Source organism: Aplidium turbinatum, chromosome 17 (genome assembly GCF_918807975.1).
Source record: "Aplidium turbinatum chromosome 17, kaAplTurb1.1, whole genome shotgun sequence".
NCBI lineage: Eukaryota > Metazoa > Chordata > Ascidiacea > Aplousobranchia > Polyclinidae > Aplidium > Aplidium turbinatum.
In genome coordinates, this window is record NC_137488.1 from 14,818,996 (window position 1) to 14,841,774 (window position 22,779).

At 35.9% G+C, this 22,779-nt stretch overlaps 2 protein-coding genes across 2 annotated transcripts; both read left to right on the plus strand.

Moving 5' to 3' along the window:
* Positions 1 to 5: 5 nt before the first annotated feature.
* LOC145786432 (receptor-type tyrosine-protein phosphatase epsilon-like) lies at positions 6 to 16,172 on the plus strand. Its single transcript, XM_082598086.1, has 21 exons — positions 6 to 95; positions 881 to 1,027; positions 1,268 to 1,429; positions 1,677 to 1,771; positions 2,477 to 2,570; positions 3,064 to 3,119; positions 3,797 to 3,948; positions 4,253 to 4,349; positions 5,232 to 5,311; positions 5,869 to 6,003; positions 7,315 to 7,452; positions 8,260 to 8,408; positions 10,331 to 10,466; positions 10,907 to 11,013; positions 11,169 to 11,281; positions 11,757 to 11,833; positions 12,088 to 12,222; positions 13,065 to 13,208; positions 13,686 to 13,837; positions 13,941 to 14,076; positions 14,575 to 16,172. Exons 1-21 carry the CDS (start codon positions 28 to 30, stop codon positions 14,650 to 14,652), a joined length of 2,451 nt encoding a protein of 816 aa, XP_082454212.1. The 5' UTR covers positions 6 to 27; the 3' UTR covers positions 14,653 to 16,172.
* Positions 16,173 to 19,210: 3,038 nt separating this feature from the next.
* LOC145786228 (homeobox protein MSX-2-like) lies at positions 19,211 to 21,484 on the plus strand. Its single transcript, XM_082597871.1, has 4 exons — positions 19,211 to 19,425; positions 20,040 to 20,338; positions 20,646 to 20,806; positions 21,155 to 21,484. Exons 1-4 carry the CDS (start codon positions 19,211 to 19,213, stop codon positions 21,482 to 21,484), a joined length of 1,005 nt encoding a protein of 334 aa, XP_082453997.1.
* The last annotated feature ends 1,295 nt before the right edge of the window (positions 21,485 to 22,779 follow it).

Consider the following 22,779-nt stretch of genomic DNA (forward strand, 5'->3'; position numbering starts at 1 on the left):
GGTCCGTCTATACTTTCTCGACCGGTGATGACGACACTTGAAAACAATATCACTGTTGAGATTACTTTCGCGAGCGAAGTAAATGGACCTATAAGGTGAAAAATTTATATTTATATAAAACTTCAACAACAGTTATTTATTTCTTGTTTGCGTGTTTGTCGTTTTGTTTATGTTTTAGTTTGTGCGTGCAAATGAATGACTTTTGTTGCACTTTCCAATTGTAACAAGATAATTTTTGCAAAAGATCTGCTGATAAAACAATACGATCATTTTTTCGTAATATGGATCTGGCACAATAATTTATAACATTCATGTAACAGGGGAGTGCTATTTTGGAAGCAACAACCGTGGCAGCTAAATCGATACTTGGTTCTGCGGGCAAACAGAGAAAATGGCAAAATATAGACAATTCAGCCACCAAAATTGTCTGTTTTGCATCATTTTGACGTTAACAAACATTGAAATGATGTAGAAATTCCAAGTAGTCAACGCTCGGTGCATGTAGTTGACCAAAGCGTTTTTAATTATTCAAATTTGGTCCAGTGTTGACAGCTAAGTAATAATAGAACAATACGCGGTAGTCTATATTTTTATGCCAAAAATGTTCTCATGAGTGAAACTGAAAATGCACTCAAAAAGCAATAAACTGAGTTTCGCTTTTAGCAGCATGATCGTTGCTTACTTCACAAAATATAAATGTAAATAACCTTTTTTGGCCTGATGCTACGAGTTCGCTGTGGTTGTAGCGGTTTGCACTTACTTTCCGAACACACGTTCTTAGTCATATGCAAGTGTGCACCTCTCAAAAAAGTCGAACAAGCTTAAAGCAACTTCTCTACCAAACGTACTTTATTGAATAACTTTCTTTTTTGTTATGCAGCTGTTACTTCCTGATTGGCGGATACTCTAATACATCCGCATTCAACTTGAACCAGTCTTTGTCCTCGTCATATTTGAACCAGATAATCACTGCAGGATATCTTGTGACTGAACGAGAAATAAACTATGTTGCCTTTGCAGCAAAACAGTAAGCTTAAGAAGACTAATGCAGTATGCATTTGTTGAACGTTTTCTCTATACAAGTCCTGTTTTAGTGAACATTTTTCCAGGCTTTCTGTCTGGTTGTTGAAGATTTAAGACGGAAGGCAAGGAAGCAAATCTTCGTGTTCACCTGCAGTTTTTGAAGCATATTTTTATAAATTAATATTTAAAAGTAGGCTAGTCATTATCCAAAAAAAGACTGACTCACTCATTTCTTTGCATTCAGCAACGACAGGCAAAGTATTTCCGTTTTGATTGGAGATGGAAAAAACACAAGCTGTGACATTTCGGATGCTGCTGCTTTGCAGTCATCGCGAATTAGAAGAAGTGCTCCACAAGGCTCTGTTAAAGCTACCAATCGCAGGCTTGTTCCCGACAAATATTATCGGTAAACCGCCTTGCTTCTTATTACTCTAGAAAACATAATCTAACAGTTTTTTTTGTAATTGTTTTTTTCGAGTCTCGTTTTTATAGTTTGCAGACTGGTACATTTGTCTGCAACAGGGTTATACCACAGGCAAGTCTCCATTTGTGTTTTGAATCATCAGCTTTGGGCACATACATTTCCGAATTAGTGTTTAATGTTTTCTTTACAACGCAACTTGCTAATTTAATTGGACGTTCTTCTTTTTCAGTTTCTTCGTTGTTTCTTCTACACCTGATAAAAACCAACGTGTTTTGTACACAACCAGCGATCCATCATTTATCCAGACTCAATCAGCAAGTTCACGTAAGAAACGGATCGGCAAGCCACAAATGTTTTACTTACTGCATCAAGTTGAAAAAAACATTGTCATAATATTTGGCTTATCTAGGTTTCGCTTGGCCGATTGAAGATAAAATTGAATGCACAGGAAGACAAGTACCTACACTAATTTTGGCGTTTACATCAAGGGAGGCCTGGTTTAAGAGTCTTGCCAAACACACAGACGCTTGAATATAAACTATTACACATTACACAAGTAAACATTGCGTTCAAACACCTTAAGAACTTTTTCCGAATGTTCTTGAGCACTGAGCAGTGTCAAACATCGTCTTTTCCAGAGTTGCACCAAGACTTGTACCTCTCGGCTGTGCATCTGACGACCACTTAGGCTACATTAGTAGTTAATATGATGTGCGTAGTTTAGACATTGTAAACTTCGTGAATAAAAATGCTATTAAATTACTGCAATTGAGAGATATACGAAGCAATCAGTTTATTGGTTAAAACACATTTTTATTTAGAATAAATATTCTTTTGAAAATTTTTTTACATACTAAAAGTGAACATAACACCACAACAAAATACTCATCCCAAGTAGGCTACAAACTTGAACAAACCAAATTTAAATACAGTAGCCTGAGTAGCCTATGAGGAGTAGTGTATAAGCTACCATTTTAGCTTGCTTCTTCCAAAGGCATAATATGTGCATTAATACCTATTTTATTGCAGCCCCGTCTTCCACGAGTCTAGTAGCTGGAACAGTTGCAACGATATTGGTAATACTACTTTTGATAATAGCGGGATGGCTGATTTTAAGAAAAAGGTAACAGACAAGCCTAATTTCAACATTGTTCCAATTAACTATAATTCGGATACTTTTGACTAGCAACGTAAGCAGATACGTTTCAGTGAAAGATTTGCAATAGTACGCTAAATAGGTTACAAGCTGTAACAATTTTCATTTTAGAATAAAACAGTAACCTAATGTCGTCTTCAGAAAATATGAAAATTGATCTGTGGTTTCGATAAAAAATCGCTCAGATAATGTTTTGTACATTGATATCGCCAATGAAACAGAATGCTTGCTATAGTAATTTTTGTCTAAACACTCACTGTATTACTGGTTGTCATTACGTCACACCTCACATTAGTGATTAACGCGGGTTGAACTCCATAATTTTGTTTGTACTTTTTTATGTAGCTTTGCTTCGTTTTTGCATTTTATCAGTTATTCTTCCTTGTACAACGAGCTTTCTATGTTATAATTTCAACAAAATTAAAAATCAAACTTTTTTAAGTGACATTTTTATTGCTAGAACAAAAAACAAACGGAAAAGACTTCGAAACAGGTACAGCACCTCATCACAAACAGGTAAGCGTTGCTGACGGACTTAAATATTTACGGATTTTACAGTAATTCGTATAGTGTAATTGTAGCCGATGCATTTGATCTCGCTTACTTCATGTCATCTGTATACGTTCTGACAATATCGCATAACTTACTTGTAAAGACTTCCAACCACTGGCTCAGGCCCGTTCACCGAGGTTGACAGAGTGAAGCTTCCGCTTGTTGAAGTATCTTTGTTTGTGAATTACTTCATTCACTAAGTACCGCAGAATAGAAAGCAGTTCTTAAATGCGTTGTTCAAGCGCACACTTTAAGAGCCGAACCAGCGTTGCTTGATCTTGCAATGTGATCGTGTGCAGGAGCGCCCCACAGAACTATCAGGAAGGAAAAAAACTTTTTCAATAGCTCCTGCATGCTACTCCATCATGCAAGTAGACATTTTCGTTTTATCTTTTGGAAGCGATGCTCGGTGGTTCCGGTTTGTAGCAATACAAAACTCCAATTTTAATCAGTTACTAGATGGTGCATATTCATGCTTATCTTCAAAATAAAGCGATGCACCGCAAAGGCAATTGCTGTAGTTCACATATGTTAAAATGCTTAAGATAGCAGTTGGTACATTTCATGATTAAGCAATAGTCTTTCAGCTTGTTGATCGAAAATGATTTTCTATATTATTTAAAGAATTTTTTCATGTTTAGGTCTTAGACAGATGGCACAGAACAGTATCTATGAAAACGTTGCTATGGATAACATTCTACATCAAGATACATCCATTCTCAAAGAACAATTACAAGACACTTATCTTTGTCTGATAAAAAATGACAATACAACACTGAGTGATCAATTTGAGGTAATTACAGCTGATTTAACGTTTTTAAATATAAAAGTAATGTAACAATTGTTTATTGTATTATTTCATTGCATGCGACATAAAAGATATTATTTCTATATTGTTTATTTTCATTGATATTTTTTAACTAGCATCGTTTGTTAATTCTGTTAAAACGTATTTCTTGAAAATGAAATTTCTTTTCTGTGAATAAGATTAACTGAAGATGTTCTAGTACTAGCTGCTAGCAGATCGAAATCGATTTTTAGCTGTTTATGATTGAAATGACTCTTGTGAAAATAAATTTGTTTGCAAAATATTTCAGGCAATCAAAAAAGCATCTTCCGAATCAAGAATACCTAAAGAAATTGGCAGTGCTGATTACAACAGGAAATTGAACAGATATAAAAACATAGTTCCTTGTAAGTTGCAATAGTATACTATACCAACATTTAGTTTTGTAATAAGCTTAGTTAGAGGTACGATTGTGCTAACACTCAAAGAAGCCTGAGATAAATTCTCATTCTTTCCTTCAACAAGCAATGTTTTTTAATACTGTAAATGTCACCCTTCATTTACAACAAGACAAAAAACAGCTAAAATGCTCTGGTTGTATATTATTTCACTACAAGATATCTCATGAGACTATTGAACAAACACACGTTTTTCAATGTTGAATATTTCAATATTTTTCAATATTGTATAACCACAAACATAGAACACAAAGTAACACCGTATAATGCTAAGCATCATTGCTATGATACAACACAAAGTACAACCATATAGAAACCAAGTGTTTTCGCTACACGGAGTCCTTAAGCAAGTTTACAGGTAAAAAAGGGAATATTGAAAAACATGAGTTGCGGCTGAACGAATGCTTTTGGAACTGACCAAAAACAATAATGAGTTGGTCCATTTACGGTTGATAGCAGACCCTTTTTTCTATTTTGTAGGTAGTCAAATATTTGTCACGCTGCTACCGTTTTATTGCTCCGATTCATCTTCAAGAAAAAACGGAAACATTAATTTATTTTCTTTTACTTTAAGTACGACTTCACGTAAAATTGAGCACAAGCCTGTTCGTGGTAAAGCTTAAGATTTTACCCATCCTGTTATTGAAAAGGTTTTACAAACAGAATCTTATATCAAAAAGCAGGAATGACGGACTGTTTATACAGCAATCGATGAGAGGCTCAATGGCACACATCTTAAAGTGTGAGCAAAATTAACAATTGTGAAACAGACAAAAAGAAACACGCTGAAGATACGTTTCCCTTTTCAGCTGCGTAATTTTCTACTTACAGTTGACGAAAGGCGTGTTATATTGGAAGAAGGAAATGGAAACTTTGAAGGAAATTCTTACATAAATGCATCTCTTATTGATGTAAGAAATTAACTTATTTAGTTATGTTGTAGTGAGATCTTCTGGTATTGCAGTAACTGGTTAAAATATGAAAAAAATTGGCATGTTTTTTTTTCAATTAAAATGTAGGAATTTAGTTTTTTGTGTAGCCTAGCCTCTTTTTTAAATTGGCAAAAATCTTCAAAATAATTTTACTATCAATAAAAACGGAAATAAACTACTAATAAAAACATGTCGGCTGCGTAGCCGAGTGGTGAGAACGTCTGCGAGACGTTCGAAACGACGTGGGTTTGACATCGCTCCAGAGTACGCGCCGAGTCTCGGCAAAGACATTAATGGCCAGCCAAAATAAGGGGAGCAGCTGACTCGAAGACTATATGTCACTTCGCTGCTTCCTGTCGTCTGTTGTATCGCATCTGTGATCGCAGTGTACTGCATGTTATCGCAATGGGCGCAAATAAAAACACGATTATTATTATTATTATGAATACTACCTGATTTTATAATTATGTTATTAACTGTACTCAATGTTGCAAATATACCCTTGAAATTTATTTTGCAAATTTCAATTGTTTCAGACCTACAACAGGCCAGAATGTTTCATCGCAACTCAAGGGCCTCTCGAAAGAACAATTGACCATTTGTGGACAATGGTTTGGCAAAAAAAGTGTTCCGTCATAGTCATGCTTGCAAACCTCAAAGAGAAGAACAAAGTAATTGCATTTAAAGTCTGCCTATTTTAGATTATCACACACTACCTTCTCCCGAAAAAAAAAAAAAAAAAAAAAAAAAAAAAAAAAAAAAAAAAATGCTCTTTCCCGCTCGGATCAACCTCGCGTTGCTTTTAACTCATCGATAAACATGATTTCCCGATCAACTCGATGCAACCTCCAAAGTTTCACCCCACTATTCTATATTTTTCCTGGGAACGTAGCCTAGTCATATCTACGCTTCGATCGCTAGTCCCCCAGACCCATCTGGGCGAACCTGCCTCAACGTCTGGCCAGTGCACATCCGTGCTCGTTGGTTCAACGTCAACATTTTTTCGGTAGGTAAAGCATACAATATATTCCCACTTACCATCTTTTTTTTACACCAATTAATTGAGCCTTTGCTCCAGATTTTATATAATTTTCGTCTCCCACGAGTATTCAAATCGTCCTTGTAGCTAAGCTTTTCTTCCTCGTGGGAGACCTCAAAGTTTATCCGCTCTGCCTACGGGCAGACCGGGTATAGGAGTCAAACGTACCTGTGTTACGGTCACGTAATGGAGACGTGGGCGCTGCCTGGCCTTATAAAACCTCTGTCGCCCGGCCCGTCGTGAGCTGACCTTTTTGCGTTTGCAGAAAGCAAAGCCCGTCTCCCTGGCCCGTTCCGCCATTCTAACTTTTGCGGACGAGTCGCACAAAATTCTCGATCCACACTTTCCTTCCACAGGTACCTAGACTCCCCAGCCTGGCCCCCGCGACCTAAGCTGGTGGACTTCCCTTCCGGGTGCATCGCCACCCCATAATCACGCCGCTCCCCGCCTCCACGGGGCGTGGCAGGCCGGTTCTTTAAAGTCTCTGACCTGGCTATGTTTATTGTGTTCTTCTCGCCGTGTCAATTATTTTGTACTCGTGCGTCGTTGATCAAAATAAAACAGTTCATCATCAAAAAAAAAAAAAAGCAGTCTGGAAATAAGTATGAAGCTTTGGCAACAAACAAAAAAATAATTTTGCAACACAAGGAAACATCTTGTCATCACTTTTGTGATAGCGAGAACACTCACTATCATATACTGCAATTTACAAACACAAAACTAAGGCAATGCTGTACAATCAGCTTATTAAACAGTTCTGTTGCATTTTAAATGAAGAAGCATTGTGTAACTTTTCATTTGCAATGATATCGAGAAACTGCAACAGAGGTTAAGACACAACAGAGCCTACATCACTTAATCAACATGTAAAACTGAAATATACGAATGATGTTTCAGATGCATTGTAAACCGACTGAGTATATAATATTGTGTTTCTTTAAAGACAAAGTGTGCCAAGTATTGGCCCGACAGCGGTGCTTGCATGGAAACCAATGATTTTACGATTACTGCGCAAGAAACGATGTCGAAGGGATATTTCCTGATCCGAACCTTCCAAGTAAAGTCAAAAAGCGACAGAAAGGTTAGTTGTGGTCATCTTCTAACCAAATGTGTCATGTATATGGTACAGAAAAATACTATGCTGCAGTTCATTCAATATTTTCTTACATCTCATTCTTTCTGTATTGTGCCACGATAATTGTGTCCTTGATACAGTAGAAATCATCTAATTTGTAATCGTTTAATTCGTCAGTTTGCATTATTCGTGACATCTTTGTCGGTTCTAGCAGAAATCGCTTTTTGACCTGTTTGCTTAATTCGTCAGTTCGTCAAGTTCGTTACTTTTTATAATCTTCTTGTGACGAATTAGGTGAATTTTACTGTAATAATAATGTTATAGCTATTCATTATCATTATTAATCCAAATATCATGATGTTATACATATATCTCAAAAGAGGGAAGGGAAGTCATAGGCCTCAAACCCCTCCTTGGCACGACGTTGCTTAGACATTTTACACTCAATGGTAATTTAGCTCTGATCCTTTATTTAGGCTACCTCTAGCTAATGAACATTACAACAACTTAATTTTCAATAAGCTGAATAACTGATAAGGAAACGTTTTTACAAGTTTGACTCTTATAATTATCTCGCAGCACAAATTTTCTGTACTTAAAAAACATATTTTTTGCTGCTATTATACATCTTCGTAAATGTTGGTAAGCCTTTTTCAACTAACTATTGTGGCATCAGTAATAATTTGAAAAAATGGCTTGCAAAGACATTTTACACTTTGCATTGAGAGTCAATAGTCATAGTCGTGCAATATGAATGACTAAAACAAAATGTACAGTCTCTATCTTGTACTAATTGATTATCATTGCTACCAGACAAAACCTCGCACAGTTAAGCAGCTGCACTATACAGAATGGCCAGATCATGGGGTACCCTTTACAACAACAGGACTGATTCGACTTTATAAAGCCATGGTACAAACACAAGAAGAAACAAGATCTAGCCCCGTAATTGTGCACTGCAGGTATGCAGCAGAAAACAATCAGTAATGTTTCAATTTTGCATTATATATACGGTGTCATAACATTATTACCCGACATATTCTAACTGCGTCATGCAAGAAAGAACACAATTTTAAAGTCTTTAGTATGACCCGACCTGGAATCGAGCCCAGATCTACTTGCACTAGGTTCGAAGGCGATAGTACCTCGGAACTGAGCTGGTCTATTGTATATCTGATTGTCCAAAACAAGCATTATATCTCTTTTGCCTACCCACAAAATGCCCTTTACCTTGGTAAGGTAAGCAAATACCTGTAACAAAGGTTTCCATTGATTTGTTTTAAGCTATCACTTCAAACACCAGTTGGTTCATTACAACTTTCTGTCCAATTATGGCATTCTCATTGTGATTATTAGCCACTTGTCAGAAATGCTAAACTAGTGGAATGACAAGCTAACTGTAGCCATACGCAAATATCAACGGATTTATGTCTGTGAATTAGTAAGGTGCTTAATGATTTGAGAGATTGGCTCTTCGTGTGTGTGTTTGTAATCGTCTGGTCGCTACAGAAGATGAGATTTATTAACCAATCAGAAGACAAGATTTAAATCAGCCGATTGCAGGCATGCACGTTAGAAGGTAAATTAATTAAATGTTTCGCTGTCACCATCCTGGACTAGAAGGTTAAAACTAGAGAATTGTCATTTTTATGACGTGGGTTTGAATCTCAACCCCATATCACAACACAACTCATAATCACAACTCTCTCCATCTCTTACACGTGGAGAGACTTTGGAAAGATTGATGACGTAGCTTATTATGATATCAAACGTGAGTCAATTAAATGTCGAAGAGATCTACTTTTGAGGTTGTAGATTGCTTCCAGAAATCTTTTGAAGGACTAAACAAATGTTTCAATACTTCCAGCCCGTAAAGCAATCAAATTCTGAACAGCAAACTTCTTCGTCGACTTCAAAATAGATATGCGCTACTACTGTACTTGCCATAGCAACTTTTCCATCTCCAATAACTTCCACTTTTACATTCTATTCAATATCGGCTACAAATCTACAATCGTCTTCAACATACTTTTCATTGCGACTTCTCAACTACCAACCTCATAACACACAACTCTGAAAATCATACTGAAGTCACGCAGCTTTTTATATCGAGTTTACTTTGACCAGAAGCTTCCTGAAATTATGGTGATATTACATCACAAGAACTCATTTTTCTGGTCAACATGTCAAACACGTTTCCAGAATCGCATGAACGCAAAATCTTCTAGAAGCAAGTTTCACAATAAAAGATTGCTTAATTAAAGGTTGCTTTAGGACAATTACACCTCCCAAGAATTACACAATTAAAATAGCACACTTGTTTAAAAACATACAGTGTAACCTACGGTGAGGCTACGCCTGTTGATTGTGACACCTTGCCATTACTTTTTTTCTTCTGTAATTACCAAACAAAGTTTAAAGCAAAAATCAACTCTCTGGCTGAGTGTTAGAAGAGTCACATTCACTGCAGTCACCTGGTTGATGGAGAAAATTGTCCTATGTTTAAAGCGTCTAGCACTCCATCTGCTGCAGCGACTTGCAGCAGATTACAAATACATTTCCCGTCGAATAAATTTAAATCTTCAACAACCGCAACGAATCTAACAACCAAACTACTACACATTAGCGACAATGCTCTCATCTGGTTCCTACATTGCAGTGATAAGTTTTGAATGAATGACTATCAAAATACAGTACATGCTGGAAACCACAAAAAATGTTACAATATTAAAATTGCATTGTTTTGCTGTTGTCAGATAAGTGATTGTTTAGAATATTTTACGATTTTCCTTGTCATTTAAAGGTGATATTGCCCCTTGTTACGTGTATGCTTTTGGCGTGTGTAGTAGACTCTTCATTCCAAACTTATCTAATTTCCACACAGCGCCGGTGCTGGTCGAACCGGGACTTTGATAGGAATCGATTACTTGATGAGGGAAATGAAAGAGAAATCCTCTGTGGACATTTTCTCTGCAGTGATGAATATGAGGAGACAGAGATGCGACATGGTCCAGACTCTGGTGAGCATATATTGCTGATACAAATAAGAGGGAGTACGTCAAACTGCTTTACTTCATTTTCAATATACAGTGTAGCCTACAAATTAAATATTCCTATTTTGTAAAACCAGGGATGTGTAAAACTTGTTAAACCCGGCACTAAAAATTAAGTATTTATTTCAAAACAATAATCTGAGTATAATTTAGTTAAATAAAATTTTTAATCTAACATTCCATCAATTCTACAATAAATTGTGGAAGGTATGTTAAATAATTTCAGGAGGAAATAGTGTTTTTCGTATAACACTTTTCAATTATAACGAGTTATTAGCATCTAATGTAGCAGATTAAATTTGTGGCAATGCGGATCACATGATCATGCACAGTCCAGCACCTTGTTACAATTGGTTTGATCTCTTGTGATTGAGAGTCTTCAGCAACATCAGAAGTTCTAATTGCAGAATCAGTACGTTTTTCTTCACAAAGTAATAGCTGAAATGCACTTGCTTGAAGACTACGACTTTGATGCAAATGAACTGACAGATGTGATCGCAAATATTGAAAGCAGGTGAATTTAATTTTATTATTTAGATAAGAAACAAGTTTTAGAAAAAAAAAATCGATTTATATTTCTTACACTTTTGGTTATTATATTTTAAAAAAGTTTGTTAAAGAATCAAAAAAAATAATGTTTAATCTTTTATTACAAAAGTATCATTTTAGATGCGTTCAAGAGTTTGCAGCTCTGGACCTAATCCCTCCTTTGCAAACGTCACAAGCGTATGGCCAGAAGCCAGAGTACGAAGATAAAAATGCAACCAAAGAAAATATTCCTTGTAAGTTTCGAAACATGGGCATTAACCTTCAAAACGTTGCTTGAATAAAATAGTGATGCGTTTCATGAACGAACTATTTTAAAACCATGCATGAATTGATCAATGAGGTTTTGCTGTGTCTGATGTGCAAAGTGGTTGTTTTCTCAATACGTCCTCTTTGAATGTAGCTTTGCCAGGATATTCTTTTTTACGCTAGGCTATTTTTCATTTTTGTGCTAGCATTTTTCGATTGTTCCTTCAACATATTGTAGAAAGTTTTGTTTTCTCAGAACATGACTAGCGAATTTGACTTTCCTCTTGAATACAGATTGTTTCAACTTACTGTACTTTTCACTTTACATAATGTTTTCGTCGTGGAAATCCTAATTATTTATTCTAAACAGCTAATGTAGGCTAGGTTACTAGTGAAAACCAATGCGCTATATCTCACCTGGACAGTTGAGCTTTTAGAATTATTGTGATTCTCTTCTCACAGACGATCACTCCCGTGTTGTTCTGAATCATGAAGTTCAAGACTTAATCACACCTTACATCAATGCGTCCTTTATTGAAGTAAGTAAATCAATCATAGATATATAAGTTGTCTACAAATCAAAGAGGTGATTATAGAGCAGTAGCCTATGTGGAAATTGTTGATCCTATAAAACTAACAAATAATGGAGTAATACGCTTCAGACAGCCAATGATATTGTTTTAAATGATATCAACCAGTTGAGCAGCATAAAAACGTTCACAAACGTTAAGTCAATGTTAAAGTACCACTGGTTTGCTAGTTGGTATACAACAACCAATTGTTATTTTTTCAGGAATATGTGTGCGCTGGAACCTTGATTGCGACACAGAATCCATTGCGCAATACTGTAAATGAATTCTGGAGAATGGTATTGGAATATGATGTGAAACTAATTGCTATGCTCACTCCACTAAAGAACAAACGTGAGGTAACAACAATAAAAGATTCTCTTTGGAAATCTAGGCACATCGAATTGAATGTATTTAAGACCTTTCTGGATTTTAATAATTTGTATTTTGCGTTAACATTTATTGGCAGTGGAAGCATTCCAAATTCGTGCATGATCACCCAGTACCCTTATATTTAGTCACCATCTCCGCTTGAACCAGATTACGCATCGACATGGGTCGTCCGCTTCCAAGAGTTGTAGTGTTGAACTAGCTCGCCCAGTGTCGCCAAATTGAGTGGATTATGTTTCTAGTACGCGCTATGAATCTAGATGATTGAACCCAATAATAATAGAAAACTTTGCCATTTTCAGGGATTGCTATTCACTTTTGCCCTATGTAATTCTTTTGTTATGCATTACCAACATGTTTTTCAAATCTAAAATACAATCATAAAAGCCTACAGCAAAGAGTTACAGTTGAACAGTGAGAACGTTTCAACTATTGGGTCACTCTATTTAAGCGTTTTTTCTGTGGTGAGATTGTAAACAGACTTATCATCTAAAGTTTATATGCACTGTTGTGTGTGATGATGTCTAGTTTAGCGTTGGTGATGCCTTCAACATTTAGTTGCAAAATGGTCACTCCTTGACCTACAACAGCTGGTGCTGTTCGCCCTGACAAGGGCGCTGTGCTTGGTCTGGGGGTGCCATTCTGATGATTGTTCTTCCGCATGTTGACTTTTATAGCGACAGTTGTAGCAAGTTTAGTTTCCCAAAGTAGGTACTTGCGGAGACGACCACGTGGAGGTACTTGCTTTCGTTGATAGATAGTTGATAGACGTTGATAGATGGTTTGTCGTAACGCTTATGCTTCTGTCCAGGAAATATGTTTCTGCTACTGGCCAAGTCAAGTAAATTCGCATTTGATGTTTGGAGATATAGAAGTGATTCTTGTGGATCAAAACGTCAACCGTAACTACACGCTCAGAACCTTCGAAGCAACAAAAAGAAATGGACCAAAAACTGTCAGTATAATTATTTTAATTTGTAGTTTTTTGTTTTGTTATTGTTACGACAAATTTAATCGGGCCACGTCGGAACCTAACTAAAATTGGTCCGATGAGAGCAAATAGGCTCCACTCCCTGTGCGTTTGGGAACAAAAAGAACCAGAACGATTAAGAGAGGGGCGATCTCAGGTAAACACGACCCGGCTAAGCTAAAGCCATAAATGTTAATATTTTACTGAGTTGCATCTACAGTATAAGCTTGTGTTTGGAGGTTGAGGATTTCCATTGTGGACAGGTTGGAAGGACAGTCAATTTTTGCGACTACGTAGAAGAATGCCTTCTAACAAGAAAACACAACCGCGTACTTTTGGCGACTGTGAAACGGCCAGTCTGCAGAGAAATGAAAATTAAAGAAGTTCTGAACTGAATACTTTGCAAAGTACAAAGAAATTAGCTGTTCGTTTGAAGACTAATATTGTAGGTGAATATTACAGGCTCGAGTAACACAAGTTCATTTCGAGAACTGGAAGGGACACGGGGATTCCCTTGAGGAATTAGAAATGAATTCTGTCATCAATGAAGTCACTCGGCTGCGAAGTGAAATAAGAAGTGAAGTTGGAAGAGGTGGAATGTTGGTACATTGTAGGTAATCGAAAATCACCAATCATTCCTTTTTGAACGACCTCCCGTGCCGCCTAATTGAATCTTTGTCGACGAAAACTTTTCACTTATCGTCTTTTGTTTTTCAGAGACGGATTAGAGCAAACTGGAGTGTTCTGTGCGATGATCAACTTGATTGAAAGATTGAACGCGGAGCAAAGAATTGACGTGTTTCGTGCTGTCAAGGATTTACGAGACATGAGACCTGGCATGGTTTCCTCATTGGTAAGAAATCTTTGCTGCAACAGAATATAGTTTCAGTTGCAAACTTGTAAACAGTCGGATCTTGCAACTCGAATTTTTAAAGCACGTTGCAAAAAGTATACAATCGTCTGTTTAGGAGTTCGTTTCCTCAAAAAGCCTGCCAGTGGTAGGAATAAAAATTTTACCTATTATATAACACAAAAAACAAATAAACAAAAAACTGTAAGGAAAGCTATAGTGGGACTTGCGAGCTCAGTTGAAGCACGTTGCTCAAACCCCCATCTCAAGAGTTGAACCCGGTTGTTTAAGCTACCATTTCGGATCTGGATGATTATATTTTTATCCATTGAGCTATCTGAATTAAAAAGTTAGCTGATATTTGTTTATCGGCTGCAACTTTTATGCATTTAATAAAATAATATTTTGATATTTAAGGATTTTTTCATATAGAAATACTGTGTTTACATTCATAGGCCAACTATCATGACGGTTTAACAATCAACTCTGCTTTTGTTGCAGGGCCTCTACAAGCTGTGTTACTTCTTTCTAAAAGATTATCTGACTACATTTGATCTCTACGCCAACTTTCGAAGCTAAGTTTGCAAATGCCACTGGAACTGATATTGATCATGAGATGTACTTTAAAGCAACGTTTCTGTCCGATTATATTCTTTGCAAAAGAACTGTTATAACTTGTAAATATGTAAAAAGAGATCTGTGGAAAATATTTGACGATTAATGTCTTCGACCAAATTGAAATTTATTACGAATTTCTGGTAGGTTGAATATGAACATTTAAAACAAAGATATATGATATCTTGCCCAAGAAGACAAAAAGTAATACGTCACTGTAGGGGTGGATGAGCACTTATGACTGCATAAGCTGAAAAGTCACAGGTCCAGTAGCCTACTCTTCATAGAAAATTTGATTCTCAATCTGCAACATGTTTGTTCAATATTATTTTGAATCTTGCCCAAGATTTGACAAATCTTTCAATTCTGCTCTGGTCATTGCTGCAATTATACCCTAGTAGTAAAGGACATAGGAGTGACGTAGCAGTGATGACACATGTAAGACAATGGCTGTGCTTAAGTCAACAAATTAGTTTTGTTCTTTATCACGTTGATTAAACGTCTTCGGTTGATTTAGTCTTCGGACGTTAAATTAAAGATAAAAAAAGAATTGATATTCTGTTTGGATACATCTAAGTAAGAACAGACTTATATTTTCTGTAAGTTCATTTGTACCACAAGTGCCATGATTATCGTTCAATGTTTGTCTTGCGTTATATTGCAGCGTACTAATCTATAATTTTGTGGTTTCAAGGTTTGGCTACTTTTTCTACAAAGATAAAACTTCAGAGTTCTTTTAAAAGCAACTAAATACATTTAGCCATTAACTTACAGTACTTTTATCTACAAGTAAACAAAATAGAATGGCTAAATGCTAAATTTATCAACAGGAAAAAAACAAAAACTGCTCTGTGTAGGCCTACATACAGACATCTGTTCAGAACCTACCACATCATGTGATCTGTTACGCCGTTTAATGCAGTGACTTTTAGAATTTTCGAGTTTATTGTTGAACTTTGAGCTAGTCAGAAGCAAAGTACAGTTTTTGTTTTTTTCCTGTTGATAAATTTAATGTTTAGCCATTGTATTTGTTTACTTGTAGATAAAATAATGTTATTCCTAAAGAGGACATCATGTGATGACAAAAACGTTCGATATGAAATTTGTTTCAGTGTAGTTTTTTGTTTTCTGTAAATGTTGTAATAAACTTAATGATGTTAAATCTGATTACGTTACTGGGCTTCGTGTGCGTATGGTTTAACTTAGAACCGTTGGATATTTTTTGCAATTTTTTCCGTGGTAGAAGAACTGCTCAAAATTGTTAGTTATCTTTGTTGCCAAGTTTTATCCGTTTTAACTTGCGTTACGTCTTTTCTATCAGTTTTGATGCATATTGTGATCACTGACCAGAGATATTCTGTTCTTTAAAATTGCTTCATTGAAAAACTTAATTATGTTATTTCATGAAAACAAATATGGCAGGATGAAAATTTAATTATATCTAAACGGACATCAACCGAACACAATTCCTTTTCAACATTCCTGTGCATGTGTTTATCACCAACATTATGTTGCATGGGGGTTACTAAAAGGTGTAAGCGGGCGTGACATGGAAGATGGAAGAGAAAGGTAAGAGATAACAATGTTAGACTTTGCCTCAAAAGAGATCAACTGTTATAAAATGAAGAGGAAAGCAGAAGATAGGGACCTTTCAAAAAGAGAAAGCAGCGGATCTTCGAAAAGTTAAGGAACTAATTCACCATATGGTGTTTCTCTGAACATTGAGCAAATAAAAATCGGTGCCAACAATTACATGACTTTCTCCTTGGCTTCCACCTAGCGGTCAAGCTTTCTCACAAAAATAACCGCTCCACTGCACTAAAAGCAGAACTTAGCTGTAACATTTGAGTTCTTGGTGATGACAACAGACGTCGATAACTAATTTGCGTCTGACACAACACAAAATTTAAAAACGGATTCTTTTTTTTGTCTAAAGCCAGGAAGATATGTCAGCATACTAAGCTTTAAATGGTCACATAGTAAATGTAACTTATTGCTGAAACAAAGCATCTGAAATCGTTAAAGAACTCTAACTATTGTAAAACATCAAAATAAATCTGGTCATGACTGTTGGTGTGAGTAGCAAAAATATTATGTTGAGTTGACATCAAGAGATATTTTATACATAAGTATATAAAATATTTTAATCAAGGTATTGTCGGCTGCATAGCCGAGTGGTGAGAACCTTGGAACGACGTTCGAAAGGGCGCCGGTTCGACAACGCTCAAAAGCATGCTGCTGTGTCTTTGGTAAGAACACTTAAAGGCATGCCTGAAGGTGGTCGCGAAGATTGGCTGCGTTGCCTTCCCGTCCACTTAATCTAAATTTTCAATCAATCGCCTGGACACGACAAACAAACAAACAAAATTGGAGTATTGTAACGGACTTTTACTTAATCGTAGACCATTGCAATTTACACTCAATGAACAGATGCATGTTTTTTTACAGACTGAAATGTTCACTATTCTAACAAAAACATGATTTAATAATAGTTGTTAAATAGTGTCACGCAACAGCTTGTTTCTAATCCATTTAGGGGATTGGTGCTTGTTTAATTGCAGTTAGAAAAATGGCTGTGTAGAATGCAGAATATTGAATTTGGCGATCAAAGCACATTGGTTACGTTTTGATTTCATGAGATTTTTTCAACAACTAATTGCAGCAGAAAAGTCATGAGTCTGTAGCAAGAATAACAAAAAAAGCGTTGCAGGCTGTTGCAGTCACTAAGGTGATGTCAGATAAGCATGAAGAGTGCAAAAAAGCGGTTTGTAGTGCGGTTAGGTACGTTTGAAAACATGCTCTGTCGATTTTTAGCCTACATTGTCAGCTTGGGGCTTTGATTAAAATCACATAGGCCTACATTTGCTGAGAAGGAAATGATAATTATTGTTGAAATTGACAAAGTACAGTTTTTCAAAAATTAAACCGTGAAATCAACGCATATGGCGAAAGCTTCAAATATCGAAGTGGAAAAGTTGATTGACTATAAAATAGTGGCTTTGAAGATTTAATGTTTTGAATTTCTTTACAGTGATGAGAAAAAAATCCGGACGTCCTAAATTCTTTAACATGATCCAACATCATTGCAAAATACAAAGCGATTACATAACGTTAAATCGATAAGTCACTGCATGATCTCAAAGAAAACTCCTTGTAGTTGGAAGTTCGAGACAATACATTGATATCAAAGATTATTTTCTGGCAAAGACATCGAAAAAATATAATTTCGTTTCGTTAGTTTGTCTTTGTTGAAGAAAAAAAGACGTTAAAACAACGCAACAGCAGTACGTTTTGTAACTACATTCTTATAAGACCATGATTAATCAAAAGTGGTAAAAATTAAGTATTGTCGCAATAATTAAACTAAGAATACTAAACTCAAACAAAGGAAGCGACTTTGGGAATTGCTCTGCGGCTCGGATAAGAAGAAATGAACAGGCGACCGTAACGACGTATTGTCAGAGTTGAAAATCGTTTTATTAGCTTTTAATGAAGAACTACGCCCGAAGGAAGCGTGGGTAATTGAGAATAATAAACGCGCTCAATAGAAAAAATAGCCCCATCGTTTCCCATTTGCTTATCTCATTTCAATATAATAAGCGTTACTTCACCAAAACTTCGCATTTCAACTTTTCTTCTCAACGATTCAGTTGCAAGCAGCTTTTTTCATTTTATTTTTGATACGAATTGGTTTGTGAAGATTCAGCTCAACAAAATTTATTCAATTCTTTTGAAGATAAGATCTTTCGTATAGAAAATACTAAAAAAATAGTCGCGTGCCATCAAATAGCCAGTCGGAATACTTCTGTCACTGATATTGCTGTGGGTAGTGTAGGACCAAAATTTCAAGTTCTCAGTTTAAATTGAGATTTAATCAGTTAACAAACATGTGAATAGGAATATGCGGTAGTCATGCAAAACTAAAATAAAACTGCTTACTCGCTTGGTGTATACCACTTTTCTTTGTTAACTTTTTAAGATATTCGAAAGCCGACTTCCAACAAAGTCCTATTAGGTCGTATTTCAGTTCTATTTTTTCAAATTACTTTAACTTTGACACAAAAACAAGGAAGAAGTTCTGCGCGATATATGCAAAGACCTTGAGTAGAACAGTGCAAATTTTGTCTAGCGAAACAATTTAATACGTGCTACATCAGCTTTTTAATAAAAGTCTCTACTTTATTTGTAGCAACTGTTAATGTGTATTCAAATGGTTTATTCTATACGACCAATGCAACAAGTGTCCAAGAAAAGCCGTTTTAAATAACAAATAGATAAACTGTGTCTCATTTTGTGAAAAAAATTAACTCAGTCATGAAAAGAGTTGTCCATTTAAATGTGAAAGATGTTAAGTAGATCTTATTAACCAGCATAGAATGCTTTTTGGTTTGTGCAAGTAGGCCTACTTGTAGCAGCTAACAGGTCAGGTAAGCAAGAGGGCTATTACCAAAGTTAGACGGTGTTCTTGTAACTTATGTTGTTTGCGTACTAGAGAGTAGATAAAACGATTTGCAAATCAAGAATGTATCCTCACTCTGATGTTGACAGTCATAATTCCTGCACACCATCCGACATGGCGTATTCAATGACATCATTTGCACGTAACGACTCTGAAGCATTTCCAATCATCGATGAGGACCAAACATCAAGCAACGAAGAAGATGAAGGTTTGAAAAAACCACACAAGGAAAAAGAAGCTGAAAACTTAACATTGAAAGAAAACAAACTCAACTTCAGGTGGGGCACTTCTATGAAAAATGTGTTTTAAAAATGTGTGTTCTAAAAGCACACAGTGTTGGGATAAACGCACACGTTGGTGTAACTAGCCTTGTAATATTTTTTAAAGAGCAAAACTTCATGGCAGTAGCATTGATAGGAGAGCCCATGGGCCCGGTAAGCTATTTTTGAAACAGGGCTCGGGATGGTTTAGAAGCCCTTAAACCTTTCCAAGGGATGCAATTGATTGAGTCTCGCTTTTAGCAGCATGATCGTTGCTTACATCACAATGTAGATTTTAACGACCTGTTTCAGCCTGATGCTGCTATTATAGCCTGTTTTATCCAAGGGACCTGGGAGCTAAAGAAGCTGCGTCGTATTTATTGGCTATAATGCGTTTTGTTAAAGTGTCTTAATTTTGGGCCTAGACCCGCATTGGTACCAGACCTAAATTATTTCCTGCTTCATGCAGCAGCAATTAGTTGCAGTGAATAATGTCGCTGCATTTTTTGCAAACATCAAAATAAATCCTTGACATTTTATGCTTGTTTGGGTGCAACAATATTTAGTCGGCAACATTGTAAAAAGCATTTTGTGTTTTTTGCTGCAAAATTGAATTTTGAATTTTGTTTCAGCGTTGAATTTCTGCTATCAAAACCAGAAAAGAAAAGTAATAGCACATCTCCGCCACGAAACAAAGAGAATAGTCAACAGCTTCAATATTTCTCCGCTCTTTACAACAGCAACCTAAGCAGCCCCTTCACTAGACAGGCTGTAAGTCCATGGAAAGCAAACGAAAGAGTTCTTACGTTTCAACCAAATGATTGTCAGCCAAAATCACCACATAGAACAATGGGCGCCATTTTTGGAGGAAGCTCGCCAATACCAGCAGATGTCAGATCTTCAAAGTTGCAACAAAATGGCGTCGATTTCGGTAACAAGCCTAGGTTTGGTTAAGCATTTAATTGCTTTGATGAATGATTGAAAAGACATACTTCTCAAGCATATGCGTAAAGATCGTCGAATGAAGCAACAGTAATAAATAGACATAAAATTGATTTTAATTTGTAAATAAATATAGTACGGTATTTGCATAAAATCTAATTTCAGAACTGTGCTGTCCATGCAAAAAGTATAACACTTTCAATTGTTTCAAGCTCTTAGGAGAAACTACTATTTGCTTTTTGTTTTGGTAATTTTTTTACGGAAAATAAAATGTGATTCTGTACACCATATTTCAGCAAAGTGTCCCTTGCGAAAACACAAACCCAATAGAAAACCAAGAACTCCATTCAGTTCTGAGCAACTAATGGCATTGGAACAACGTTTTCAACAGAAGCAGTATTTATCTATCGCCGAAAGAGCCGAGTTTTCTTCTGCCCTTTTGTTATCTGAAACGCAGGTAGGATATACCCTGATTGAATTTTTAGCCCTCCAAAATTTATTGCTTTCCTTTATGGTTTAATTTTTTACTTTAATAACGTGATAAAGTCTTTGTTACCTTACATATGGTAAACTTGCAAATACCAATAAACTGCCAACACAGTCTCCAAAGGTTTTATTGAGTTTTTTTGACAGCCACGTCTGACAATGCAAGAAATGCCACTTCATGAAATAATTACAAGAAGTGATTATATACAACAGTAGTAGCATAATATGTACATTGTTTTGTATTAAATAAGATTAAAAACTTAAAGTTACTATCATACAAACAACTCTTTTTCACATCGTAATTTTTTTTTTGTTGCAGGTAAAAATTTGGTTTCAAAATAGAAGAGCAAAAGCGAAACGTCTTCACGAAGCAGAGTTTGAAAAATCGAATTTGGCAGCGGCAGCGGTGGCTTACAATAATATGATGAAAGAAGCAGCCAAAAACTCATCCTCTTCTTTTTCTCCTACCCTGCTCACTTCCTCCTCACGTCTTCCTAAATCCAGTAATCCTAATGAAGCGATTCCTCCTCTTCCTATCTCAATGATTCCTCATTTAAATTCAAGCTTTTCTTCTTACCAATCATTCCCAACATCCCCAACTACCCTGTCATCAACAATTCTTCCTTATTATCCTGCTGTGGAACATTAAATGATGTTTTTTATCGCACTTTTAAAACTCCCCGGCAAGCAAAATTTTTCACTTTACATTGATTCAACGTCTGCAGATTTTGAATTAATGTAAAAATGACAGATTTTGATGTCTGGGTCAGGTTACTTTCAACTGTGAAATTACGAACATGTTGCAAAGCTTTTCGATTTGAGAATATTTTACAATGGAAACTCAGAGGTAGGCACTGGTACTTGAGGAAAACCCCAGCTCGCAAAATTGGTACTTTTTGCGTTGATTCAACGTCTGCAGACGTTGAATTAATGTAAAAAGTACCAATTTTGCTAGCTGGCGGATAGATCTCATGTCATGTCGCTTTTACGTCATACAACTTTGCTAAAGTCAGGTTTGCAGTTAACTTGAAACTTGGTGTTATAAAATTGTGAAAACTTTGAGTTTGGAAATTTATATTTTCTTGAAGTTTTAAGATGTGATGTGAACCCTTCTCAGTGATTGAGATACTTTGTTGCGATTTTTTAATCTATTGTCTCTTTGTCTTAGTGTTGTCGTGTTCTTATTTTTGTATTATCTTGCACAGTAAACGGATGATTTTGAAGTCACACCGGTTGTACTGTATGTTTATTCAAATTGCAGACGACTATTCTTGTAAAAAGATGCACTGCAAAATTAGAAATTTAACTAAAAACATACCTAGCCCATCACTCATTGTGCATTGTATGCTCAAGCTAAATCTGTTTGCCGGACAAGTATTCAAATAGAAGCAATTGTCGCCAGACAGAAAAAACTTTCCGTGCTTTCGAAGAAACACCAGCTTCTCACGATGTGGCTTTTCACAACGCAACTTGAAACATGTCTAAAGGAATAAGTTTGTCAAAATGTCCACATAATTAAGGTATTTAGTAATTAAAAACAAGGCGACATTTGCAAAATTCTTTTCGAATTGGAGAATAAATGCAACTGTTTATTCATTAAGTTTTACCTTGAATAGATTGTAGCATAAACTCTTTGCTATTGTTTTGAAATAGCTAACTCATTTCGTCTAGACGATTAATGTTTATTAGCTTATTCTCACGCCGAAAAAAATGATGAATATAATTTTTAAGTTGCTGTTATAAAATAGCGCGACTACGGCTTGTATTTAGTACATAAAAATTAAGAAAAAAAACTCTTGGAAAAAAGATAAGTACGTTTAAAGAAGTTGTTTCGTTGTAATTAGAAACTTTGACATGACAGTTAGCAATTTATTTGTAGATAACTTTTTTTATAACCATCTTAATAAACGCAACAACTATGAACTGCTCCAGTATCATTGTCAA

What these genes read in the sequence shown, in the direction of transcription:
- LOC145786432 (XM_082598086.1), top strand. Translation starts at nt 28, where the DNA reads ATGACGACACTTGAAAACAATATCACTGTTGAGATTACTTTCGCGAGC. An exon ending in ATCGCAAATATTGAAAGCAG is followed by an intron (nt 11,014 to 11,168) that starts GTGAATTTAATT and finishes GTATCATTTTAG; the next exon opens with ATGCGTTCAAGAGTTTGCAG. An exon ending in CTGGCATGGTTTCCTCATTG is followed by an intron (nt 14,077 to 14,574) that starts GTAAGAAATCTT and finishes CTTTTGTTGCAG; the next exon opens with GGCCTCTACAAGCTGTGTTA.
- LOC145786228 (XM_082597871.1), top strand. Translation starts at nt 19,211, where the DNA reads ATGTATCCTCACTCTGATGTTGACAGTCATAATTCCTGCACACCATCC. An exon ending in GAAAACAAACTCAACTTCAG is followed by an intron (nt 19,426 to 20,039) that starts GTGGGGCACTTC and finishes ATTTTGTTTCAG; the next exon opens with CGTTGAATTTCTGCTATCAA. An exon ending in TTTTGTTATCTGAAACGCAG is followed by an intron (nt 20,807 to 21,154) that starts GTAGGATATACC and finishes TTTTTGTTGCAG; the next exon opens with GTAAAAATTTGGTTTCAAAA.